The 27,685-nt window shown below is 29.4% G+C and overlaps 1 protein-coding gene across 1 annotated transcript; it reads right to left on the bottom strand.

Annotated features, from left to right (window-relative positions):
* Positions 1-7,793: 7,793 nt before the first annotated feature.
* On the bottom strand, positions 7,794-26,193 carry LOC107438451 (reticulon-4). The gene is made up of 8 exons (XM_016050751.5): positions 25,302-26,193; positions 24,669-24,704; positions 21,052-21,259; positions 16,550-16,688; positions 16,394-16,463; positions 15,429-15,475; positions 12,936-12,994; positions 7,794-8,428 (listed from the first exon to the last, which is right to left on the bottom strand). Exons 1-8 carry the CDS (start codon positions 26,047-26,049, stop codon positions 8,383-8,385), a joined length of 1,353 nt encoding a protein of 450 aa, XP_015906237.1. The 5' UTR covers positions 26,050-26,193; the 3' UTR covers positions 7,794-8,382.
* Positions 26,194-27,685: the final 1,492 nt, after the last annotated feature.

Raw genomic sequence — 27,685 nt, forward strand, 5'->3', positions numbered from 1 at the left:
AACATTTGTAATAAACCATTTTAAGTGACTTAATTTTAAATTATTCACTTTAATTTGTATTCAAAAAACATCTGAACAGTATCTTAATATCGATCGAACATAGTAATGTATCTGCCTGACAACATTATAAGTTGTGTATAAAAAATACTGGGTAATAATAATTGTACCAATCATACATATGATAAAATTAATATTGATAATACTTAGCTTGCATGCAAAAATAGATTTAGATTGGTCAAAAAACGTAGACTTCTTTTTCAATATTTTTAAAAAAGTTATTACTTTAAAAGAAAACACCAAAAAAACTATTTTTATTTTAATAAAAAATTAATAACTTTAGAAAGTGAATTGATAATTTAACGAAATAATTCTATATTTATCATTTTTTTGGCATAAGTGTTATCTTAAAAACCATTTAATGCATCTTTTTAAAAATTATTTCGATCATTATTGAACGTTTTTTATGTGGAAATTTGAAAAGTATTAATTTAATTCATAAAAGTGATTATTAGTTATTTCGCTTAATTTAAGAAAAATATAACTTTTTTTAATTTCAATTGTTTTCTATTTAATAATTTTGTAATAATTTTTAGAAACCTGGTTATTTTTTGTAACTATCGATATATTTTAGTACTGTTTCAAGTTATTTTATATTATATCATTAAACAATTTTCAGTTTATTTGGAACTTTAAATTTTTATTCGGATTTGTTTTAAGTATAAATTTTTGAGTAAAAGTGATAAAATACTTTTTTATTGTTCTTATAATTTTTAGTAAAAAAAGTTCCATATCATACGAAATATCCCTTTTACATTACTGATTAATTTTGAATGTAATGTGCCAATTTTCGGCATGTTTCAATAGAATGTGTGCTAAACTGTTTTATTTAATTATCACATAACTTTTAAAAACCTACCACCGGACTTCAATTACCGAATTGCACTAATTGCATAAAAATATTAAAAAGTGGCTCATTATTGCAAATAGTAAAAATGTTATTTTCTTAGATTGCAAGGGAATTTCACATCAAGGAATTATACTGTAAAATAATAAATAAAGTACATTATGATGGATCTGATTTTCTCATAATTTTCAAGGTAATAGTTAAAAACGAATTAAATCTGTAAAAAACTTATTCGCGTTTTGGGCACTGTAGTTTCGCGCTTTGTGGCACTGGAGTGCTTCGGGCACTAATAACAAGCCTAGACTAATTTTATTCATGCTACTCTTTTATTAAAAATATATTTTGTGACAGTTAGAGTTACATCAGATTCTTTTTTAAACTTCGTGTTTAAAAATTAAAATGAAACATAATTTCCATAAAAAGAATTCCCTAACATATTTACTTAAGTAAATGTTAGTATTTATTAGAAAGATATAGGAATGAAAAGTCAAAAAAAATCAATACAAAAAAGAATGTAATTAATTGTTTAGAAATACACTTAGAAACTAAAGAAAATCGAACTTTTATATTTTCATTCCTTAAAATACAATTGAAGAGTGCGCAAAAAAATATTAATAATAAATAAATAAATAATAATAAAGGAGCATCCTAAATAAATTTTGGTTTAATTATCGGATCTCTACGCTCTAGGACTCAATCTTAATTGGACGGGTGAAGACCAAATATGCTAATTAATTAGACGTTAGACGATACTTTAACTCATGAAATCAGACTTAAGAACGCACTTTCTCTGAATAAACTTTTTTTTCCCGACGAATTCGAATTTTCGGCCCTGACAGAGGTTCAAAGTTTCAGCTCTTTAAAGTTAATTTTACTTTTTGCGTATTTCGCCATATCTCAAAAACTTTAAAAGCGAAATTAAAAAATTTTTGCGCACAATTAAAAAGTTCGTTTATCAACAATAGAAATTTTACTTTTACAAATATCTATTATTTTTTATTACTACATAAAAAGATTGAAATGTTAGGTTTAGACCATTTTAAAGTGAGTAATTTTATAAGGAAAAACACAAAACTTGAACGATATCGGTCAAATGGTTCCTGAAAAATACATTTTTTTTTTCTTTTGAAAATGACTTTTTCGAAATGTGTTCTCTCAGGCACTATTTGACCGATTTCACTATTTTTTTAAAAAATTATATTTTTTAAAGTGGTGTAAAAAAATTTATACCTTACAATTCAAAATTTTTTCTACTATTACTAAATAAAATATTTTTTTTTAATTATTTACTAAAAGTTTTTTTTGCTTGGAATTACTTTTGAATAAACGAATTTTATAGTTGTGTATAAAAAATTTTCAATTCCTTAAAATGTTTTTGAACTAAATACGCAGAGAGTAAAATGAAGATTAAGATGTTCATACTTTGGACCTCTCTTCTGACCTAATTATTGGAATCGAATTTCCTAGATTACGGCTACCCTTCGTATTTTAAGAGTCAGAAATCCAAATCCGTAGGGGAAAAAAATGTTCATTCAAATAAAGTAATGAAATAAATGGTTGAATAACTCTGTGAATCACACTGGGCAAGGTAATTAAAAATTTAATTTTAAAATTGAGATGTTAGGATATGATAATTAAGATACTGAGATATTTTAAAGACGCTTTAAAAGTTAGGCTACGTATTCGACTGTTCATTACTTTCGGCATCATTATACTCTTAGAAGTGATTTTTAAAACATGAACATTGTTGATGTTACGAGAGTTTGGTTCAAGACAATATAAAGATACAATTTACAATGCTAGCATCCACGTTTAAATTTTTATTGTTTAATTATTAAAATATATATTGAATAATTGATAAAATATATTATTTAAAATAAATGCATTCTTATGCACCTTACTAAAATTGAATCAACTGTGAAATAAATCATTAAAAACTAGAATTTTAAAAAAAAAAGCAGATGCATAATCACATTTAATCAAAAACATGTTTTATAAGACTTAACATTCGTTAAATATATTTTATTCAAATCTCCTTACTAAATTAGTATTAATTATATATTAAAATATATATTGAATAATTTATAAATATATTATTTCTAATTTATGCATACCAGTGCACTTTACTGAAATTGAATCCAACTGAAAACTGATATTTAAAAAAAAAAAATAATAATAATAATGCCTGACCACATTTAAGCAGAAATATGTTTTATAAAACTTGACATACGTTAAATATTTTATTCAAATCTCTTAACTAAATTAAGTATAAATTAGCAGACTATTTAAAAAGAAACATCTTATTTCATAATTAAGATGAAAAAAAAAAAAACGATATCGAATCAAAACAATGAAAAATCTTTAATAAAGTCAAGTTCCTTGTAAATTTATCACATTTCGGCATTATTCGCACCAATTAAATATTTTTTTTTCATTGTCGCCAAATTAATTTTAATTCATCTCAACTTCTAATAGTAGATAATGTGTAGATTATAAAATTTATTGCTCAAAATTTAAAAATTTTTCGCCCAGTATTAAAATAATAAATTAACATTAAAAATTATTTTTTGCATTTATTATCTTGGGGTAAACGAGTTTCTTGAATGGCTGCAATTTTTTTTTTAAATTGCGCAATTAGTTTTAAAGATATGGCTAAAAACGCAAAAAGTGTAGTTACCAGTAAGGGGACCAAATTTTCACATGCTTTCCCGGCTAAACTATTATGACCACAATTTTCAGATTGAGTCATCCTCCCCCCCCCCCTTTATTTTAAGGATCAGAAATCCAAATATATTTTTAAAAAAAATATGTCTTCATTAAGAGAAAGTATATTTTTTGTCCTATTTCGTAACTTAATTAATAGTTAGTATAATTAATTAGCATACTTGAGATCACCCCCAGGAACCATTAAGACTGACACTTATGTTGTGAAAATCGGATCATTAGAACAAAAAATATTACGGAGGATTTTTCTTTTTGCGCATTATATATGTTCTAGATTACGGGCATCTAAAATTTTTTTTGGGGGGGGGGGGATGAAAGTAAAATGTGCAGTAAGATAAGTTCTGAAAAGTTCCATCATCAAAGAAAAAAAACTGAAAGAAGTTCTATTTGTATCAACAAAATGATTTTTAGCTTTGTTTTAATTTAGCTAAATTTGAGCTTTTGTATTTTCTTACATGAATTTCTTTTTTAATTGGTCAGAATATTTTTTTAAATTTATAATTATTGAGGGGGATTAAATGCCTATCATGCTCATACTCCAGAATTTAACGGAAATAGTACTTCTTTGATAAAACTTCGGAAATAATACTCTACAGGATTTTCTTTTTTTAAAAGTTACGAAGTTTATTTTTCAGCTCGCAGCCAAACAAATACGTTTAATACATACACACTTTTTAGTATGTAAAAATCTTGCCGTAACTTAACATTGTAAAATACCAATATTTCATTTTTCAGCGTGAAACTTAAATCTTCCTCTTAATCCCCCCCCCCCCATTTTTATTTTCTTCAAATGAGCATTTTGCTACCATCAAACTAGATTTTTGTCGATTGTTTGTTTTCCAAGATTGCGAGCAAGACGCATTTTGCCCACTTATAGTTTGTCAGGGTGTTTCGCAATAGATTCGATATCATAGATTTCCACTACGTTTTTGTTTCTTCCTCACTTACAACGAATACATAATTAACGAACCCTTAAAGTGTATTTTTAGAAATCTTGGCAAAAATTAATTTAAAAAGGTATACACGTTATGAGTCACAAAATGTTAGTCATGTCACAAAATAATATTTAAGAGGTAAAAAAAAGCTATCAAATTCTTAACAAATCACGAGTAAGGAAGGTTGGACTGAAGGTGATTATCCATAGGAAACTGAGATCATTTGATCGGCTATTACAAACGCCTCCAATTTTGATCAGACAATCAAACTGGTTTTGGTGTTATCCTTTTGTCTTTTTTACTAGTGATTTGATATATTTCTTTGGCGTTTTTTATTTCTTCCTCGCTTAAATTATAATTAACAAACTCTCAAGTGTATTCTTTTTCGTCTTTATCTTTTAAAAGATTCTAAAAATATATTTCAAATATGGTCATTACACACCCTGAATGCTTTAGATATTTTCTTTATTATACTTTTTAATAAACTAAGAAACCATGCTTTTTAATTTTTCATTTCTCCCTTCAATACCTATGAAACCTACCTTTAAAAAAGTGAACAGAAAATCTCTCTCTTCTTGAAAAAACATGTTATAAACACATGAGTTAACTGCATAATAATTTCTAGAAATTTTAAATAGCAGTTTCTAACATTTTGAAACTTAGAATGCATAACTTACATTCTGTGTTGAACAAAATTATCCTTCCACATTTCATGTCAAATTAACTTGATTGTTTAATTTGACAAATTAACATATGAAAACTAGGCATGTAATGCTGCTCCAAAGCGATCTAGTTTCAAATTGAAATAGTTATTACAGAATAAAATTTTAGGTAAGGTTTAAAATTAATGAACATTTTTAATAAATATTAAATTGTATATCCATCTAAAAAAAATATATTGTGGTGTATTGGGTATCTTACTCATCATTTGGTATATTTATCATACCCAATGATATGATTATATATGATGAGGAAGATTTTTTTCAACTAATACTCTCCTCAGAAGAAAATAAAGAATAAAAAATATCAGATAGGAAATAATTTGCAGACATTAAAATAAATTTCATTTCTAACTTTCTTTTTCATCACTGTTTTTGAAAAATGAAGTCGATTTTATGGCTTTAAAAAAAATTTAATACTATTACAGTTAATAATTTAGTAAGTTAGAAACACAAATCAAGCAGAAAACAAAGAATATTTAAAGATATGTATGTTAGCAAAACACTTCATCAGGGGACACACTCTGCCAACATAGAGGAGCCTTTCTGTCCTCAGTGGTAATACCATAAAGGCTTACCACTGACAACAGAAAGGCTTCTGTATTATGTTGGCAGACAGTGCGTTCCCTGATGAAGTGCTGTTTTGCAAACATACATATCTTTAAATATTCTTAGTTTTCTGTACGATTCCTGTTTCCAAATTTTTAAATTATTAAAATAAAACAAAGTTGATTTTAGCACTTTTCCATTTTGACTTATTATTTTAAATGCTATTTTCTTAGATTGTCTTTTTCTATATTTGTGTAAATCAGTTTCATTCTATGATTAGATTTTATTACACTTAATTAATACTATATAATTAATACTCTATCAGTTAATGAATGAGTTAATTTATAATAGTTTCAAAAAATGAAGAATAGATAAATAAGCATCTTTCAGAATTAATTTCAACACCAAGAAATTGAAATTCATCCTGTCAATACTACCTCAACTATCCAAGTGAGTTTAATTCAATGTCACTTTCTCTACTTTTTTTAATAATGTAGTAAATAATAGCTTTGATATTAGATTGTTTTCAACTTAAAATTCAATTTTCATTTGTAGAATGAATCTTTACAAGCTAATAAATAAAAAAATTTAAGTACAAAGGTAACAAAATTCCTCGACTACATGATGAAGAATGTGATGACCTATAATTTCACAAAGTTTTAATAGTTTCAGGAATTAGGACAAGAGTGAAAAAAAATTTTCTCAGGAAAATAGTATTAAGTCTGATGATTCCTATGTTGCGCTACATTATTTTAGCTATTGTGTCTCCACAAGTCTGATTTTAGGAAAATCCCTTCATATTTCACAGATTATAAGTTTTCAAAAAAAAAAAAAAAAATTATTAAAAAAAACTCAATAGCAATGCTATCTAAAGTAATCTAATTAATCAGCTATTTTGTTAAGCATTAGATTTATTGCTATACAATTTTAAAAAAATCTTATGAATCTATTAGTTAGATTAATTTTTTAATACTAAAAGAAAACACAAATATTTTAAATTCTAAATAGAAAAAACTTCTTTGAAAAAAATACGCTAAAAAGCAGCAGAAATTTCAGAAAAAAGTAGCAATAAAGAAAAAGAAAATGAAGGAAATAAAAATGAAAATATGACCACCGAAGCCGCCGTCTTCAGGGAGTATTGGACCCGGTAGCCATAAAAACAAAACCATTTCTAATTGAGGGAGAAGCAAATGCTTAACCCACTGACGGTTCTGTACGTAAAAAGTCGCATTTTAACCTGCAGTCTTCTCTGCATAGCAAAACCGGTTTTCCCATGTTAATGGATAGGGGAACTGTGTGTAGGGAGGGGAGAAACATTCTCCCAATTTTGCCCATTTCCTTAACCGCCAGTGGGTTAAAGTAACTCCCTCAGTACCCCGATGGTTTTGCATAGAAGTCCAGGAAAAAAACATGCAATATAAATAACAAATTAAGAAAAGAAACTCAAAAAAAATCATCAGAAAAATAAAAACTCACATATTCACAGGTTAGACATCAATTTCTCAAGCAAGCCGAATTAAAAGAAAAAACTAAAACCTAAAGAAAACAACGCCCTTTATTACAATGCGCAAATGAAGAAAAAAAATTGAAAAATGTCAAGAGAAAGAAATACGCAATAAATTAAGTCTTAACTGAGCAGCCCCAGTTAAGCATTCTATTAATTTATTACGTATTTCTTTCTCTTGACAATTTTCAATTTTTTTTCTTCATTTGCGCATTGTAATAGAGGGCGGTGTTTTCTTTAGGTTTTAGCCGGCAGCCTCTGAAGACGTCGGCTTCGGTGGTCATATTTTCATTTTTATTTCCTTCATTTTCTTTTTCTTTATTAATTTTTTAACATATTTATAACTTCACTATTTTTTTTTCAATTCAAAACATTTTGGAAAAAGAAAAAAAAATTGGTGTTATACTTAGTTGCATGATTCCCATGTTCAAATCAAAATTAATGAAGAAAAAACAATCTTAAGTGTATAACAAGCCAACTTTATTGATTAAGGAATACTACAATAAGCTTTAACATGCTTAGACAAAAATTTGAATTAACATTTAACAAGCTGAGTTATTTATTCTTCAAGAAACTGCAACAAATTTATTCAATAAGAAACGAGCTTAAATGTGTTCAGAGAGATGAAAAAACCCTGAAGTACATATTTTACAAAAAAAAAATTAACACATAAATCACAACTGGATGAGTATCACAATCATAAATCACTAATGTTGAAAACTTGACAACAGGGGGTACCTACATGGATAAGCATCATAAATTGAGTTACAAACAGCATATACACTAATTTATAAATTTTTTTTTGTTGACATTTACAAAAAAATTACAATATATTTCATGAGTAGTGGACTTTTATATTTGTGCAAAGAAATATCTTGAAATAAAAAGAAAAAAAAAAGTGTTTTTGATATCTATCTACGAAAGTGGCTAGTTACAACACTTTGTTAAAGCATGGTTCTTTGCAATAAGTACATGGCATGCAAGTCTTTTTCTTTTTTCAGCCTCAATTATAAAAAAAGAAGTAATGAAGAAGGAATGGTAAAAACTTTACTGATCTTTCTTCTTCTTGCCCAATGGCATTTTGGCATTTACCCTAAAAAAGAAGCAAAACATTAAACACTAATAATAATTTTTAAAAAGTAACAAATTGAAGTACAAAATAAATACTAAGTAAAAAACTTAAGTGAAACATTAACTCGAGATAACCAAACTTAAATCTGTGCCAAGCCGTGACTAATCATTTTACTTATGGTCAAATGTATTTTTCCTTTATTTATTTCAAACAAATAAATGTAACTTAAAAGAGTATAAAATTTCTGTAAAAACAATAGAAATATGGTAAAAAGTTTAGTGTTTTTTTAACTAACATTACAGTTTTTTAAGCACGTATATGAACGAAAATCGATGTTTGATATTACAAATGCATGAATAAGAATCGCGATATTGGAAGATACCGGAGCAGTTCCAAATACTCAAAATGGCGAAAATCCACCAAACCAAAAGAATCAAATTGGCAGAAAAATGTATGTAAATGTCTCGTTAACGAGATTTAGAAAAAGCTTCAAGTTTTGTAGGATTACAAGTTTTTGATTCGCGGAACTTTGTGAACCAATGGTCTTGAAATACGCAGAATTCCACATTATTCGTGCAAAAAACAGCATTCTAGTTTTTAGACCCGGAAGATACGAAAAACCCTGAATTCCGGGGTAAAGCCAGAATACAATCACCCCTGGGAAAAATCTAGACTTTGCAAAACTGGCACAGGTGGGTAGTCTATTAGACCAGTGGTTCTTTAACCCACTGGCAGTTCAGCAAAAGGGCAAGATTGGGAGAATGTTTCTCCCTGATACACTATTTCCCTATCTAATAAAACAGAAAAACCAGTTTTGCTATGCAGTGAAGACTGCAAGTTAAAATATGACTTTTTACGTGCAGAATCGTCAGTGGTTTAAAGTGATTGCGTGAAAGGTTAAAGGCCTTTTGCGAGATATAACCGTCCAGCCAGTTCAGGTCTTCGCACTATCCCATTAATAAACAGCCAGTTTCTTTTTTTTTTTCAGATCAAAAAAATTACAAATGCTTTCCTCTCTTAAACATATTCCTCAGAGAAAATAAGTTGCAAGTAACCACAGATTTAGGAAAAAACGTAAGTTAACATTTATCGAATATCCAAAGTACTCTGAAAGAATGTTTCTGAAAAGATTCATAGGACATCAATTAGGTACAGAATCCATTCGCAAATTGAACGAATGCATCAATGTGGCAGAGTTAGAGGATTAGACACATAATATATGCTTAAATCAGTACTAAAGCGATTTTTGGATTGGACTGAAGGATAAATATTCTGCAACAGCCGAGGAGCCTATTAGAACTCTACTTCCCTCGACTTATCAATGTGAAACTGGTTTTTCAACACATGCATACACCAAAACAAATTCCAAAGTAAATTAAATGTTGCTACAGATCTGCAAATTCAGCGGCTAGTAAAAGCAAATTTTAAAAATATTATTGATAAATCAATGAAAAAATTTAATTTTTACATTAAGTATTTTTAATTTGACCAGTAGTCTTTCGTTAATTAATATGTTCCCAGATGATAATGTAATAATTTCTCTGGTTTAAAGGTAGACAGGATAATGTTCACAATTGCAAATATATGATTAATAATATATAAATAAATGATTACAATTATAAGAAATATTATACATATTTTAAATTAATAATAAATAAATGATTACAATTTTGCTAATGGATTTTAATTAAAAAGTTGGGTTAGGCCAAAAGAACGTTTATAATTCAGGATTCCGAATAAAAAAAAAATAAAATAAATGGGAACTACTGTATTAGACTAATACAGTAGAACTCCAATTATCCGAACTCCAACTATCTGAATCGCCGATTATCCAAATCGCTTTCAGAATTCCTATGGAAATATGAAAATATAGTAAAAAGATAAGTTTCTCTTTTTTTTATATGAATAAAATAAAATTTTAGTAAAGCCAAGGAAAGATTTATGCAGAGAAAGTTTACAGGATAGGACAAAGATTTGTGGAAAAGCTAAGATCTTAGCTGAAAAGCTGGACTATTTATCTTTCAAAGCAAGTAACTGCTGGCTAAGGAATTTTAAGTCTAGGCACGGCATTCGTGAACTAGATTTAAGTGGTGAAGGTTATCTGCAGACTCCAAAGCTGCTGACGAGTTTGTTGAAAAATGTAAAGTTATAGCAGCCTCTTACGATTCAGACTTCTTATACAACGCCCATGAGACTGGTCTAATATGGAAAGCTTTACCCTCTAAAAGAGAGTGCAGTGCTCCAGGGCATAAAGCTAGTAAAGACCGTGTTACTGTGCTTAACTGCGCGAACTCAACTGGGAGCCATAAAATACCCCTTCTGTTAATAGGGAAGTCAAAACGACCAAGAGCATTTAAATATGTCAAAAAACTTCCCTTATTTTATAAAAACCATTGTAAAGCTTGGATGACTGCAGCACTGTTTACAGGGTGGTATGATGAAAATTTCATTCCTGAAGTGAAAAAACTCCAAAAATCTGTTGGAAAAGAAGGAAGTCCTGTGCTTTTGATTGTTGATAATGCACCAACTCATCCCACAGAAGAATTGTTGGAAAGAGGAAATGGCCAATTTAAAACAATCTTTTTGCCACCAAACGTAACAAGCTTGTTGCAACCAATGGACCAATCTGTTATTGAAACAATGAAGCATTTTTACCGAAGACAACTTTTAAGGAAGCTTTTAGTAGAGTGAAAGAATGAAGAAGGTGTGTTGGATAACCACAAAAAGATAAATTTGAAAGATTGCGCGTACATGGTTGCGGAAGCTTGGAATTTGGTTAAAGATGTCTCATAAGACGTGCATGGAACAAGTTAAAAGGCGTATCAACTAAAGAAGAGAAGGAAAAAGAGAAAAATAAGTTAAAGAAAGAAAAAAAAGGGAAGAGACAGAAGATGAGGATGCCCTATCTCTCGAGGAATTCAGAAACATATTTTTGAAAATTCCTGGATGTTCAGATGTCAGTGCTGAAGATATAGGAGAGTGGATGACGTGTGATTCACCAGACTGTGGATTTCAAATTTTAAATGATGATGAACTTATTGAATGTGTGATGGAGGAAAGTGTCGATGAAGAAGATGACCCTAATGCTGAAATTGAGGAAGACGCAGGGCCGTCAGCTAGTGAAGCATTTGCTGGCCTTGAAACTGCATTGAAGTTGATGGAGCACCAACCCGAGTGTGACCATATGCAACTTCTCACTATCAAACGGATGCGCGACTTAGCTGCCCGAAAACAGATGAAGACAGTTAAACAGCTTACTTTAACTGAGATGTTTAGCATGTAATAATTTTCATTTACTGCAAGGTATGTACACATTATTCATAAAAAGATCTCTTTCCTTAAAAACAGTTCTTTCCCTCATTTCCATTATACATACAGTAATTATTTAAAATAAGCATTTTTTAAAAAAAAAATCCAATTATCCGAATTTTTGATTATCCGAATGGGGTCCGGTCCCAATTGATTCGGATAATTGGAGTTCTACTGTATTTAGGTTTAAATACCAAAAAGAAAAAAATTTAAACTCAATGTCTAAACATTCATTAATATCTTCTTATACACCTAAAATTTCTTGATATAAAATTTGAAATATAATAAGCTTTAGGTTGCTATTACTATATTGAATAAATACAAAGCTAATACAAGGTATTTGATACATAGTGATTAAAAAATGTTCATCTAAGGATTAAAAAAAAATTTTAATATATAAGGCACAAAAAAGTAATAATTTCTGCTAATTCATTTCGTTTGAGAATAAAACAATATTTACAATTTTGCAATAAAATTCAATATTTTACCTTTCTTTCTTGTTAATTATGAAGACAATATAATTCTAATTTACTTTGACTAGAGCTGTAAGCTAGCAAAAATCACTGAAGATATCAACCAAAATCCTGATACAGTACAGAACCCGTTATCCGGAAATCAGAAAACCGGAAAACCAAAAAACCGGAACGAAATTCGATAAATTTAGCCGCTATTTTAAAAATAAAATTTTGTTTTCCTCATAAAATTTTAGGATTTTTCTTTCTTTTTTGAAAGATGTTTACCTTACCTTCATTTTAGAAATAATCATTAGTGTATTACTTCATCGTTCTTTCCTCTTTTTAAGATTATTTCTAAATATTTTTCTATTTTTAGTTGGGTTTAACAATAAAAAAACGGCTTTTTGTAACGATTCAGAAAACCGGAAAAATCAGTTATCCGGAATAGCGATGGTCCCGATCGTTCCGGCTAATCGGTTCCCAGCGGTATTATAATTTTTAAATAACTGAAAGCAAACACATTTTCTTTTAATTCCAACAATAGTCTAATACAAATCCTGTTAAAAATGTCTCCTCTACACATTCATTATATGTGTGAACAGTGAGAATCAACGTGCCTCCAAACAAGTGTAAACCAAATTTGATGTGAATCAACACCAAATTTGGTGAGAATTACATATTTCACAAAAAAACAAACAAACAATGAGTTTTATCGATGATTCCTTTAAGGAAAAATTAAGTAATAAAAATAGTTTAATTCTTACATTTCAATGACTTCTTTTCCCTTTGTGCAAACAAGTTCAGCATACATATCGATCTGGGCCTAAAATAAAAGGAAAACAATTATTAATTTATCAGAAATAGAATGTCATCACAATATAATTTTAGTTAAAATGTGACCATATTGCCTTTAATAGGAAAAAATTATCCTATAACTACAAAATGAGTTAAAAGTTATACACATCAAAGTATAACAGTAATTAGAAATACCAGCTTGAAAATTGACAAAAAGGGACAAATATAATTAATTGAAATAATAGCTTTTATTTTTAACAAAGATTTTGAAATGACTAAGAAAAGATTTTGTTACTTCTGCTAGCTTATTTTAATTAATATTTACTTGAGTTCAATAGCAAAGCCCAATGCATAACTGTTTTAAGAACACTTAAATGTGTGTAAATGAAATAAGCTGTTAAGTAACTAAACTTATATAAAGTAAAGCCTGAATTTCATGTTGATCTGGCATTTAAACATTACAGTTTGAGCAATATACATTGTATATTCTTGTGTATAAGTAGAGCTCTTATTTTTGATTTAGAGTTAACTAATTTTTAGTCTTACAGGTGTAGAAGTCAATGACTGGAAAAACCAAATATAAAAATTTCCACAATTAAAAAACATAAAAATTATTAGTCTACTAAATTCATTGAAACATTTTTAATAAATTATCTTAATTTACCTTATTCAAATTTCATTCTTAACACAATTAAAATGTTGTTTCTAAAAAAATCTTTTGTATGTGAGGAAAGTATGAGAGAGAAAATGCATAACTAATTATAATATATTAAAAATAGTTTTTGAAATGGTTAAATTGATAAAAAAAATCAATCATCTCTCATTGTTTACAATGGATTGATATATTACGAAGAAATTATTACTAAGAAGAAATTATTACTGATATATTACTAAGAATTTTTTTTTTTGCTAAGTAATAAAACAAGATGAACAGGGGCTTTCAGTCTTGTTGATTGACAAACTCAAAAGCATAAATCTACTGGTCAGGCTAGAGCTTTATTAGCATTTTCATTCCTTAGCTTATACTTTTCCAGCAACTGTGTTAGTTTGTCACAGGTCAGAGCTACCACCTTAAGGCCTGGTTTCTTATGACAGGACGCCGTCAGCTGGAAATCAGCGCTAACCTCTGATTGGTCCATTTGTGAGTTTGATAGTATACGTCATCGAACGCTCTTCTTGAACTACAATTGCCGTCCAACTCAACTACAGTTGGATTACAATGTGACGTTAACCACAGAAGCAATGGCGGACAACATCCAACAGCACATTGAAATCAGCGAAGATTTTGATTTTGACATTAAACATAGCTTCTTCATTAAACATAGCACTCACTTTTCATTTAACTCAGCTGTAATGTGTTTTTTCTTGGACAAAGTCATTATTTGTTCTCGAAAAGACTGGTCGACAATAACAAAATTAATACAAATTCAAAATAAATATTTGTTTATGTTATTAACGCATGCGCAATGAGAGAATATGTCTGTGTTGGACCGACAGCTAACCCTGAGCTAACAAAAAGTATTTTTTTGGAGTCAGCTCTACGTCAACGTCCCGCTGACGTTCAGATAAGGCGCTTGTCCTACGAAACCAGACCTTTACTTGTCATACAAGAGAATTGGAGCACATTTTTATTTTAGTAAGTCACAATAGTTTATATTTAAGCATTAGTTATTGCCATCAAATTTAAGTACCTAAACTAGGTGGAGGGTAAAATACAGATACTTTTGCACTCTGTCTCATACATCCATCCCAAATATGAGTAGAGTTTACATTGGACTTCTGGTGAAGTCTTTCAGGTGGAGATCTCGTTACAGTAGGACAATGGAACCATTTCATGAGTTGCACATGCAACAGCTGATGGATCTTTACTACAATAGAAATTTTTTTTATCAAGATCTGGTTACTCAACCTATGCTTGGATGCAACACCTGATATTCTGACTAAAGACTTGTTCTGTGAATACTCAGAGCTAATCCAGGAATCTTTGAATGGTGTTTCATGAAATGTCAATTCTCCATCAAATGTTGTCTAGGTTTTTCACTGGATTAGAATACTTTCATTTATAATCACCAGCAGCTGATGTGAGCTTTGCTTTGTCAGTTAGGTTGTCACCTGTACAAACTCTCAGTACAGAAGAAATACTGCAATAATTGAACATTTAAAACCTACAATAAATTTTGTTGTAGTTTTCTCTTGATTACAGCCATTGTGTGAAATGTCTTTTGATACATAGTCATTCAAGCACAAAATCAATCACGAGTAGAAGCACAAAAAAAAAAAAAAAAAAAAAAAATTATACAAAAAATCACACATGAAAAATTTTTCGAAGTGAAAGTTCAACCTAAATATTGAGTTTATTTAACTAAATAAAACAAATCTATACAACATATAAAAATGTAAACTGTAATTTTTTTTACAAAAAGTAGTATTATTTAAGCACATAAAATTTTTCAGCAACTTACCTTGTTGGTTTCATACACTTTTGGCATTGTAAATGCTGATATAACAACTATAAAAAGGAAAAAATATATTCATTAGTTACACCTCAATCTTTAAAAGATATATTTCTACATTCTTTGTCATAAAAAAAAAATCATATTCAGTGTGAAATATTGGATTTATGTTATATGCATCGATTGATCTATTTTAACAAACCCTGAAGGGTAAACATCAGACAACTGAAATATGTTTTACTTTATATAATATTGTAAAAAAAAAGTTACTAGGCTAAATTTATTAAACAATAACTTGAAAATTTCAAAAAGCAATTTGGTTTGATAACTTCAGAGAAAATTGATTGGAAATAAAAACCCACTTCGCGAGTATAACGATTGTTTTTTTTTTAAATGGACCCGATTCGAAGAAAACCCACTGGGATTTTCTGAGCTGGGTCAACCTTTGCAAACTCTGCTAGAATTAAACATAAAAACGATGTTAGAAAAATTGGAAAATTCAAATATTTTAATTTACCCCCCAACTTTTGTACAATTGTCCGTAAAATATTACATAAAGATGGTCTATTTGAGGAAAACCAAAAAAAAGTTCTTACTGCATTACTAACTAATTAGTTATCTAAAACCTACATCCCGAGAGAAAATTTGGAAGCATACTTTCAGCAGGAAAATCTACTTTAAAACAAGGCGAAAAACAGAATTTCTCCATAAGTACAATTATATTTGAAGTCTTAGATTCGCATGTAGTTCTTCTGCATTATTTGATTTACTGCAGGTGAATCCTTTTAAGTGTTTGTGGTACAAACATTGTTTCCATGCTATGCTGTTATTACATAATTGTTAATAGCTCCTATTAAGTAAGTCATTAACTACAGGTGTTTTTTTCTCTTGTCCCTTCAGCTATGACTAATCCAATTTTTAACACATAAACAAAGTCAAGTAACACCCAATTTTAAAAAATTAAAATAACTTACATATTATGATAAGTGTTAACCCATTGAACCAAGCACCGATGTATGTCATGCACCATGCAAGGACTCCAAGCTAAAAAGAGTAAAAAATAAATTAGATAAACCAAAGATAAAACTTATTACAAGATATAAAATCAATAAATTTTAGCAAAACTCTACCTTGATGGTATCAACAAGATCTTCCACAAGGATTAGGCTGCGTATTTTACCAGATACGCAGTTCAAATGATGAATAAGAACTTCCACAGTTTCACTTACTTTGTCCTGCGACAAAGTAATATCCATTTCCAAATAATCCCTGAAAATTTATTTGGAATTATTGGCATTGAATTAAAACAAAAACTATTAGTCATAAATGTTATGGATGTTTAAATTCTGTATGTAGGTAGAAAAACTTTTCATTCAAGTATTCTCAAGTTAGAGTTAATGGTTTATTAAAGATAAAATCAAAAGTTTCAACTGCTCTTTACAGCTCTTATATTTATAAGTAGACTAAGATACTAAACATTTTTGAGTAAAGGTTACTTTTGTTTGTTGAGTTTATTTAAAATATTTTTGTTGCGTTCACATAATTTTAGATTATGAAGACTTCAAATATATATTTCTTAACTTTTTTCCATATTATAAATCCATAAAAAAAATATTTGAAAAATATCATTTTAGCAATCTGTTTTCTGTTATAGCTTGCTTGTATATTCAATGATTTGCAATAGCAAAAAGTTTAACACTTTGAAACCTACAACATATTTTTGCAAGCTCTTAAAAGATATAAATATACAGTGAAACTGACTGTTATGGACACTCCTGGAAAAAGGACACCTCTCAATGCGGACACATTTTTAATTGCCAGTGAATCTTCTATGAATAAACCATTATGTAGGTTCTCCGCAAAGCGGACACTCCCGAAACCGGGCAGTCACCCGGCGCTGAAACGCTGTTTATCTCATCAAACTGGATACTATTTTCTCGAAATTTGAAGGAAAAAAACTTCTTATGCTTCATATTGCAAGAAAAAAATATACAAATTTTCACCTTTAAAAGCATGTAAATATTTTGCCTTATCCTTAACTAAAAATATTGTTAAGCTATTTCACTACTAAAGAACCAATCATTCTCCAGTCACCTTGCAAAGAAAGGAGAGAAATTGATATTGTTCTCTCGGACAGCAGCACCTTTTGATCTTTTCATCTGAACAACACAGGTTAAAAGACCCCAGAAGCTGAAATGATATCTTAAATGCTTCTTCCACACTGAAAATTTCTTTCATTTTCTTATGAATTTGAAGACTATATTTAACCCAGCTGGGGTAAAAAAAGAGAACAGAAATGTAATCTTTGAGGTGTTTATATAAATGAAACATTTATTCAGACACTTGATAGATATATCACCCAACTTTAAAACAGGGATGAGAGTAGTCAGAAAGTAAAAAAGAGGAAATCCAAAAAAAAAAAAAAAAAAAAAAAAAAAAAAAAAAAATTTATATATATATATATATATATATATATATATATATATATATATATATCAGGGATGAGAGTAGTCAGAAAGTAAAAAAGAGGAAATCCAAAAAACAAAAAAAAGAAAGAAAGAAAAAAGAAGAAAAAATATATATATATATATAAACAAAAATTTGACAAAAAGTGCGATTTTTAAACTTGTAAACCATGTGAATATAAATCCCGATATGAGACTTTTAAATCACGTTAATATGAAACTCTACATCGAATTTAAAAAATGCGAAAATACAAATCATGATTTTTTAATTTTTTGATCACGATGCATAATTTTTAAATCGCGCGATATTACAACCACAAAAACGAATCACGATATTGGATTTTAAGCTCACGTGAATACGAATTGCTACATAGGGCTTTAAAAGCTCGTAAATACAAATCGCGATATTGATTTTTTAAATCTCGTAAGTAAGAATCGCACTGTACAATATTTAAATCGCCTGAATAAGAACCGCAACGTTCAACTTTTAAATCAGGTAAATACGAAAATCGAGATTTGATAATAAAATCGAGATTTTAAAAATGCATAAATACAAAACACGATATTGGATTTTTAAATGTCGTAAATAAGAATCATAATATACGATATTTAAATAGCGTAAATAAGAATCGCAATGTGCAACTTTTAAATCAGGTAAATACGAAAATCGATGATTGATATTAAAATCGCGTGAATAAAAATCGAGATCTGAATTACGAAAATACGAGCTATCCAGCCGACGGATAAAAAATACGGAAAATCTTATTTTCTGTGCGTGAAATCGGAGAAAATAGCTAAAATAAGTAAAAATGCGGAAGGGTTAGCAGCTAGGGCGTAAATTGAATTTTCTGTTTATCTTTGAAAATCGTAAATAAATATAATTATTTTACTTCAATGACTGAATTTAAAAAAAAAGGGATACTTATTTAAAAAAACGAAACTTTTAGAGAATCGGAGTTTTTGATAAAAAGGCTGAAATTCGAGACACAAAAAAAATCTCATCCCTGTATAAAGGTCAACCAGTTTTATCCCAAGGAAATGATTTTTAGAGAAACTTCAGAGGGAGGAAAAGGGACTTCAACAATTTCCCAGCGCGGAAAATTAAATTCCTCATAAAACATTTTAACTTGGGCAAAAAAAAAAAATTTCAGCGGAAATTAGCGGAAAAAATGGAAAAATCTGAAAAAAAGCGGAAATCCGCGAATCCGCGGAAGAATCTCATCCCTGATATATATATATATATATATATATATATAAACAAAAATTTGACAAAAAGTGCGATTTTTAAACTTGTAAACCATGTGAATATAAATCCCGATATGAGACTTTTAAATCACGTAAATATAAAACTCTACACCGAATTTAAAAAATGCGAAAATACAAATCATGATTTTTTTAATTTTTTGATCACGATGCATAATTTTTAAATCGCGCGATATTACAACCACAAAAACGAATCACGATATTGGATTTTAAGCTCACGTGAATACGAATTGCTACATAGGGCTTTAAAAGCTCGTAAATACAAATCGCGATATTGATTTTTTAAATCTCGTAAGTAAGAATCGCACTGTACAATATTTAAATCGCCTGAATAAGAATCGCAACGTTCAACTTTTAAATCAGGTAAATACGAAAATCGAGATTTGATAATAAAATCGAGATTTTAAAAATGCATAAATACAAAACACGATATTGGATTTTTAAATGTCGTAAATAAGAATCATAATATACGATATTTAAATAGCGTAAATAAGAATCGCAATGTGCAACTTTTAAATCAGGTAAATACGAAAATCGATGATTGATATTAAAATCGCGTGAATAAAAATCGAGATCTGAATTACGAAAATACGAGCTATCCAGCCGACGGATAAAAAATACGGAAAATCTTATTTTCTGTGCGCGAAATCGGAGAAAATAGCTAAAATAAGTAAAAATGCAGAAGGGTTAGCAGCTAGGGCGTAGATTGAATTTTCTGTTTATCTTTGAAAATCGTAAATAAATATAATTATTTTACTTCAATGACTGAATTTAAAAAAAACGGGATATTTATTTAAAAAAAACGAAACTTTTAGAGAATCGGAGTTTTTGATAAAAAGGCTGAAATTCAAGAGACAAAAAAAATCTTATCCCTGTATAAAGGTCAACCAGTTTTATCCTAAGGAAATGATTTTCAGAGAAACTTCAGAGGGAGGAAAAGGGACTTCAACAATTTCCCTCTGCGGAAAATTAAATTCCTCATAAAACACTTTAACTTGGGCAAAAAAAAAATTTCAGCGGAAATTAGCGGGAAAAATGGAAAAATCTGAAAAAAAGCGGAAATCCGCGAATCCGCGGAAGAATCTCATCCCTGTTTAAAAGCAATTCTAATATATCTCTGAGAAAGTAGTTCTTCTCAGGCTCAATAGGCATCCTCCCAGATTAAAGAAGGGAAACGATTCTATTTGAATTTCCTACAACCATCCCGGGCCAGGTCCAAAGTGAGAGTTATTCAAATCCACAAGTAATAGTAAATATGATTTGTTTATTTTAAACCAAGGGAATACAATAAATTCTCCGGGGAGATTTCCGTATCATGATCCATAGCAGAATAATCGTCAAGTCTTGGCTACTTACTGGCAGTGGCCCTCGAGAAACTAAAAAAAAAAAAAACATCACAGAAAAGGACAAACTCAAAAGGTATAATTCTTAGCCACTCCAGGGCAAACATCTACATGCTTTTTCAAAAAATTTGCAAGTTTAAAATCTATTTGGCACCTTGGTGATTGTAGTTGGCGCGTCAGATCACGATACGGAAATATCCCCAATACTCCAATGAGACAACAAGTGACAAACTCAAAAGGTATAACTCGTAGCCACCCCCGGGCAAACATCTAAATGTTTTCTGTTTTTTTTTTTTTTAAATTTGCAAGTTTAAAATCTATTTGGCACCTTGGTGATTGTAGTTGGCGCGGTTGATCACAATGCGGAAATATCCCCACTACTCTAATGAGACAAATTTACTGTCTCTGGAAAAATATGCTTTTAATTAATATTTGGATTAAATTGTTATGAAATTTGTAAAAAACACTTGCATAAAAAAAAAAACACTTTTTTATTGTATTTGTAAAAAAACATCTTTATATGCATATATAATTAAATGACCCAAGAATAAGAAAAATTACTTGAAAGGATGTCCCTCATTAGACTTCTGGACTGCTTGAAGAATATTCTTATAGATACGAAAAGTAGTTGTAATAGTCAATAATGCCAAGGTCAAGTAGGCAGTAACACTAATAATAGAATAATACTTGAAAGACAACAGGAGTGTGAGTGAGATTGCAAGAGCAATTCCACTTTTTTTAGGATCCCTCCAATATACATATTGTGCAACTAGAATTAAAAAACAGGTTTACATTTACAATTTATTTCTTAAATAATTAATCTCAGAAATAGATGTTTAATGAAATATTTTAAAAGTAAACAACTTTCCCTTTTCAACAATAGAGATTGTGAGGAGAGTTATCGAAAATGTCAACCCTCATCTATGAAAATGTACCCCATCACAGAATAGAGTTAACATGTGCCTAATATACTACTGAATTGGAATTATATTTTTTTGTAGTGGTAGATACACTACAGTACTCCCCCACCAGAATTATATCTGTGATAGAATTCAATGAACGGATACCACTAATTAATTCATTGCAGTTTTGTGAAAAGCCGGGAGAGCTGTATTAAGATCACAGTCATGGTCGCTCCAGTGTTGCCTATAGCAATCGAGTGTATACGTAGTACTTTGTGTGTGATCAAGACTGGGATGCAACAGCGGGAGGACAATGTCGCAGTCACAAGTAGAAAGTGAACTGTTCATTGTGGACCAACCATGAAAGTAGGAGTTTTCAAATCGTAGTGGTCGTTTCTGTCAAGGTAAGCATGTTCACATCAAAGTGAGATTTTTTGTCAAGGTAGGACTGTTCACATCACGATCGGGTCATCAATGTGGGGAGAGTTATCGACAATGTCAACCTTCATCTATGAAAAGGTACCCCACTACAGAATCGAGTTAACATGCTGTATATACTATTAATTAGAATCTATTAATTAGAATTATATTTTTTGTAGTGGTAGATACCCTACAGAGATTATATTAATTTTATAAGAGAACCATGAAATCAAATGCTAATTACTATCGTTTACCGATATTACCATTGTTAGGCGGGTGGATTGTTTCCTGGAGTAAAATACTTTAAAAAATTTAAATTAATAGAATCTCTTAATTTTAAAAAATTGTGCTTTTATAATATAATACTTTCAACATTAATATGTTCACAGATAAACCAATAAACATTTACGCAACACTAGAAAAAAAAATTTTAGTTTTCTTTCCAATTCCAATTTTATAATTTCAAACCATTTCTCTTAAAGTAGGGTGACCTGGGGTAATTCGTGATCAAAAAATGCAAACATCTATTTTGTGAAAAAACTATTCAAAATAGAATTTATATATTTACTGGAAGTTTGAGGCTATATGAGATGAGTGCTATGCCAACTTTTGTTTGAAAATCTAATTAGAATTTAAAAGATTTTAAATTTTTAGCGATCAGGAATTACCCCTGGTCTTGATCATTTCTGGGGAAATTACTGATCACCAGTTTTTATTGTAAAGGGGCTGTTTGAAAATAATTATATAATGGTAATTAACAAATACGACATCAATATAAAAAAATAAACCAAAACGATATGTTTAATCAGTTAATAAAACGATTTATTTAAAAGCAAGAAGAACGATTAACGCTTTAAATTTTCAAAAATCTTTGCATCGTGCCATACATTTTAGGCAATCAGTCAACTCATTCTCATATTCTTCTGAAATATAAGAGAGTTCCCAGATGGGTTACTTTTCCTGGATTATTTAACTTCATTAAGGGAAAGTGTAAAGTTAAGTAAGGTATGGCAGCAGCTCTCACACTGAAATTTTAATTTTAAATCATTAAAAGAATTTCACTAATTTTGTTTTTTAGAAGCTTAGTATCCATTTTAGGCTTATAATTTCTCACCATATTTATACTAGGCTAATTTATAAACTTAAAAATTATTCTAACGATGTACAAGCATAAAATTAAGATAGAAGCAAGGTAAGACAAACCAGAAATGGTGTAAATCAGAATACAGTCTTGTATACAGTTAAAAACAAATTTTGTTCAAAACAAAAATTCCACTTAATAAATATGAACTGTTATTTAAGAAAAGACAATTAGCTATTTATAAGCTATTTTATATACTATTTATAAGAAGAAATTACAATGATCAGGAATTATCCCAGTGATCAATAATTACCCCATCTGTAGGGGGCGACATTTGATATAGTTTCCTATGATCAATTATAAAGTTTACAGTTGATGTGAAACAATTAAACAACAGCTTACACTACTTTTATATCAAAGAGAAAAAAAAGTAACTCAAAATATTTATTATTAAGAGAATGAGGGGGATCTTTGCAGAAATATGCACATTTTGAAACCCATCTTTGAAATGGAAAATACAGAAAGCAGTTCAAAAGATACTTATTTTGTTAGATTAAACAAAAAGTTATTATTAAGTAAATGTAGTTATACTTTAGTAAAGTGTTCAAGCATTCTTGTCCATGTCTCAAATTTAAAAAAAAAATAATTTTTTTTAAAATAAAACTTAGGTGATCATTATTTACCCCAGAAACAGAGTGATCATGAATTACCCCGGGTCACCCTACCAAAAAATAAGTAAATTCTACAAAATATTTAAACATTTCACTTTCACATTTACAATAAACGTATCTTTCAACCTTAAAACATAAATAGCAAGAGGCAGAGCTCATTCTAGGCAGAAAAAAGGGCAGGGTGCAAACGTTTAAAAAAAAGGGCATTATTATTCTAAAAGGGCAATAATTTCTTTCTATGGGCTTTTCACGTTCTATGAAAAAACATTGTCAATTAGTGAAAGAAATGTTTTTTTACTTTACTAACAGTAGCAAAGCAATCATATTTACTCATTTTTATTAATAAATTAACATATATATCGAGTTATTGAGCTAATTAACTTTGTAATTTATTTAAAATGCTTGCATAGATTAATAAAATAATAAATGTATGTTTTTAAGTGTCTGTAGTTATGATTTAATAATTAAATTGATTAATAATAATTATGATTTAATGATAGTGGAAGCAACTGCAAACTTTCTAAGACAAGTGCAACAAGGGGGTGTGATGGCTATTTTTCTTTTTCCATATAAATCTATGTATTGACAGCAATGACAAACTAAATAAAAATTGTTGAAAATTTAAGAAATCCATTGTACACTTTAGAGAAAAAATAAAGGATTGAGGAAAGAAAGGGTTTAGAGTCTATTACATCAGGGGCAACAGGGTGGATTCTTTTGACTAAAACGGCAACAGGGTGGATTCTGTTGACTAAAAGGGCAACAGGGTGCTGCGCCCTGTTTACCCTGCCTAGAATGAGCTCTGCAAGAGGTAGAGGTTTCAGATCAACTATAGTAACTTTCAGTCTTTATTTTGAAAAGTATCTTAAATACTTCACTTTGAACATCGCCTAAATATGTGCCATAATCAAAATTGAGATTGAAACTGATAAATTTAAAGAGAATTTAAATAATATTTATGAAACATAAATTCTCTGTCATTTTAAACTTATAAATGTTATTCAAGCTATAAAACATTTACAACTGCATGAAATTTTAATCAGTCAAAAAGTAATAAATATTTAATGCATAAGTTACAAATAATTCTAAGAGTAATAAACTCACCAACAGGATGTAATTTATCTGGATTGAACCATGCCCCTAAGAGGAAAAGATATCACAAAATAAGATTACGTATGCAAGAAGGAAAACTCATCATAAAAGAAAAATCTAATTTTAGTACAAAATGAACAAAGTCGTTAGCAAATTATACTATTTTAATTTAATTTTCTTCTCCATCTGAAATGAAATAACTAGTTTACATTATACAACGAAAAAATGCATGATGCAATAATAATTTTAAAAATAAATTCTTTCAATGAGCAAACTAAATTAAGCAAAAAAAATATCTAGACACGAGTACAAATGAACTTTGAAGCATTTTAATTACTTAATAATATTCAATAACTACCACACTAACAAAGGAAAGTAAACGGGAAAATATTTCACAAAAACCAGTCTTCTAGTTAAAATAGTTTCAGATTTATACATATTAAAGTACTTGAATAATGTAACGCAAATGATTAAACAAAGGTAAAGTAATGAATTAGTACGTGTATTCGTGTATGAACAAATTAATCAAAATTAGTCACGGGTTAGCTAAAACATGGCTGTAACGGAAAAATATCCAATATTAAGCAAAGGTAATATTTTCAAAGAGTAGAAATGAGATATTTAAAAGAATATTATTAAATTTACCTGGGGAATAAGGGCAAATACAGTCTTCGGAACTCTTTGTAGTACTTCCTACCTTTTCAGCCTCCATGGCGACCTCGGTTTTCTTCACCACAGCAGGTTGCGCAGCTGCCTGATACGCACCAAGTCCCGATTCGTAACTATCTGCGTATCTTTCAGTTTTTGAGTCTATTTTAGGCTCTTTAACTTCTAGAACGCTTTCAATATTTTTCGATTGCGGTATTTCTTCAAAATGATAAGCCGATTGCCTATCGTCGTGTAAACCAGCAATTAGATCCGATTTATCCTCTTCACTAACTGGTTGTAGACCTACTTTGTCGTCGTCAATCAATAAACTGTCGCCACCGCCAAAATGTTGTTGTTGTGGCGGTGATTCATACGCTGAATGGCGGATTGTATCTTCCACACCAGTATCGGCTTTAATATCTATTAATGACTGATCCTTATCAATGTTGACATAATCTAGTAAATTAGGGCTGGGTATAGATGGAGAAACCCCTCTAGAAGACTCCGATACTTCGTCTTCACTGCTTGTAACGAGAGGGCGTGTCGTGGAAATTAATCCAGATTGCAAATTACCGCTAAGATCATCGATTAAATCTTTTGTATGAATAGGGGAATCATTAGTGGCATTCAATGCGGATTCTAATGTTTCAAAATCATCCATATCCAATAATGGTTTATCATTTTTAAGTAAACCACTCTCAAAATCATCTTTGCCGGCGAATGATGCTGCATTAAACTCTTCCATTTCTTTTCGATATGACAGCGAATTCTATGCTTATTCTAACGACGGAAATGTTTCATAAAGATAAATAAGTGTGCAGTATTAGTCATCGAGTTCCAGAACACGTTTCCGTAGCTGTCACGGAATCATGAACATGCATGAGGTGACGTCAGACACCGCACTTGATCTGTCAACCAACAAAGACTACGAAACCGAAACTATGTGGGATAAAATTTTGAGTACCTTTCTTCTTCGTTTTTTACTGCAGTCATTATTTTATTATTTTGCTAAATATATTTATTCGCCGCAAGATAGATTTTTTATTTTAATTATATTTGTTTTAATCTGATGAATCTTCTCCAACACTAATTGCGAGTTATTTTAACGAGTAACTGATATTTTGAAATTTGGTTGGTTAGAACAGCTTGGAGTGATTGGAAAAGATTCTATTATTTAAAGAGATATATTTCGTTAAGCATGCCACTTGTCACTAGAAACTACATAGTGATTTTCCTTTTATTCTATTTAATACATTACTTTCTTGTCATTCCAATAAATTTAATTTCTAACAAATAAAACAAAGCAATCCAATGGCTGGAACTATCAAGAATCAAATCGTAGATCAGAAGCAGATGGAAGAGTAACTAAAGTAAAAGGTCACCAATTTTAAATTTATTTTGTCAAAAAAGTTAGAAAAATATCATACTCTGATTTTTACAAATACTTTTTTACGTGTACTAAATATTGTTGGAAGGGTGTCACGAGGGCCGCACTTTGCAATGGAAACCTTTAAAAAAAATTGCTTTTTGGATTTTATTTAAATCCAGGGGAAATTAATATATTTTCATTTCCTGTTAAAGGGAAAAGAATAATGAAAGGAAGAAACATAACGTGGGATGAGGTCTTTTTTCAAACAAGGGGTCACTAATTTGAAATGTATCCGGTAAAAAAGTATAATTCTGATATTTTAAAAAAAAAAAAAAATTAAAGGGCTTGGCACTGCCACCATTTTTATGACTCGCATATTTAATAGAAAATGCAAAATGACGCACCATAACTGAAGTCATCGCATTTCTAGGACTTTAAAAAATTCAAACGATATTTTTTTTTTAAATATTGACATTTGGTATTTTTGACAAATAAATAGATAAAAAAAATAGCTATAATCATATATATTTTGAGTTATTTTAGGAATTTTCAGATTTTTAACAATCCTTCTACTATTTTCTAAAGAGATATACACTTGTAAATTATATTTAAAGGATAAAGTACTTCATCTGTTTCTTTGCGTACTTTTTGCCAGGGCACCACAAGTCCCTGTTTCAGCGTTAATATTAAAAAAAATATTGTATATATAAATTAAATGCTATAAAAATAATTTTAGGTGATTTACTTTTAGCATTGAAAATAAAAAGCAATAATTTATGCCATAGTTTTAAACCATAAGGGCGAAAGTTTAAACCGAACCCCTGAAGCTGATGGGCTTTATAATTTTAGGACGCATGCACAAGAAAGCTGTTCAGATAGAACTCAAAAATAAAGTAAAAATGTAATACATTTAAGCAGCTTTCCTTTGGATGATTATCTTGTGCAAGCTCTCTGAAAGCTGAGATCCGAATTTCTCTAATCAACAAGTTGGAAATATATATATATATTTTGT

Source organism: Parasteatoda tepidariorum, chromosome 5 (assembly GCF_982258835.1).
Source record: "Parasteatoda tepidariorum strain Cologne lab strain chromosome 5, Ptep-v5.0, whole genome shotgun sequence".
NCBI classification, from domain to species: Eukaryota; Metazoa; Arthropoda; class Arachnida; order Araneae; family Theridiidae; genus Parasteatoda; species Parasteatoda tepidariorum.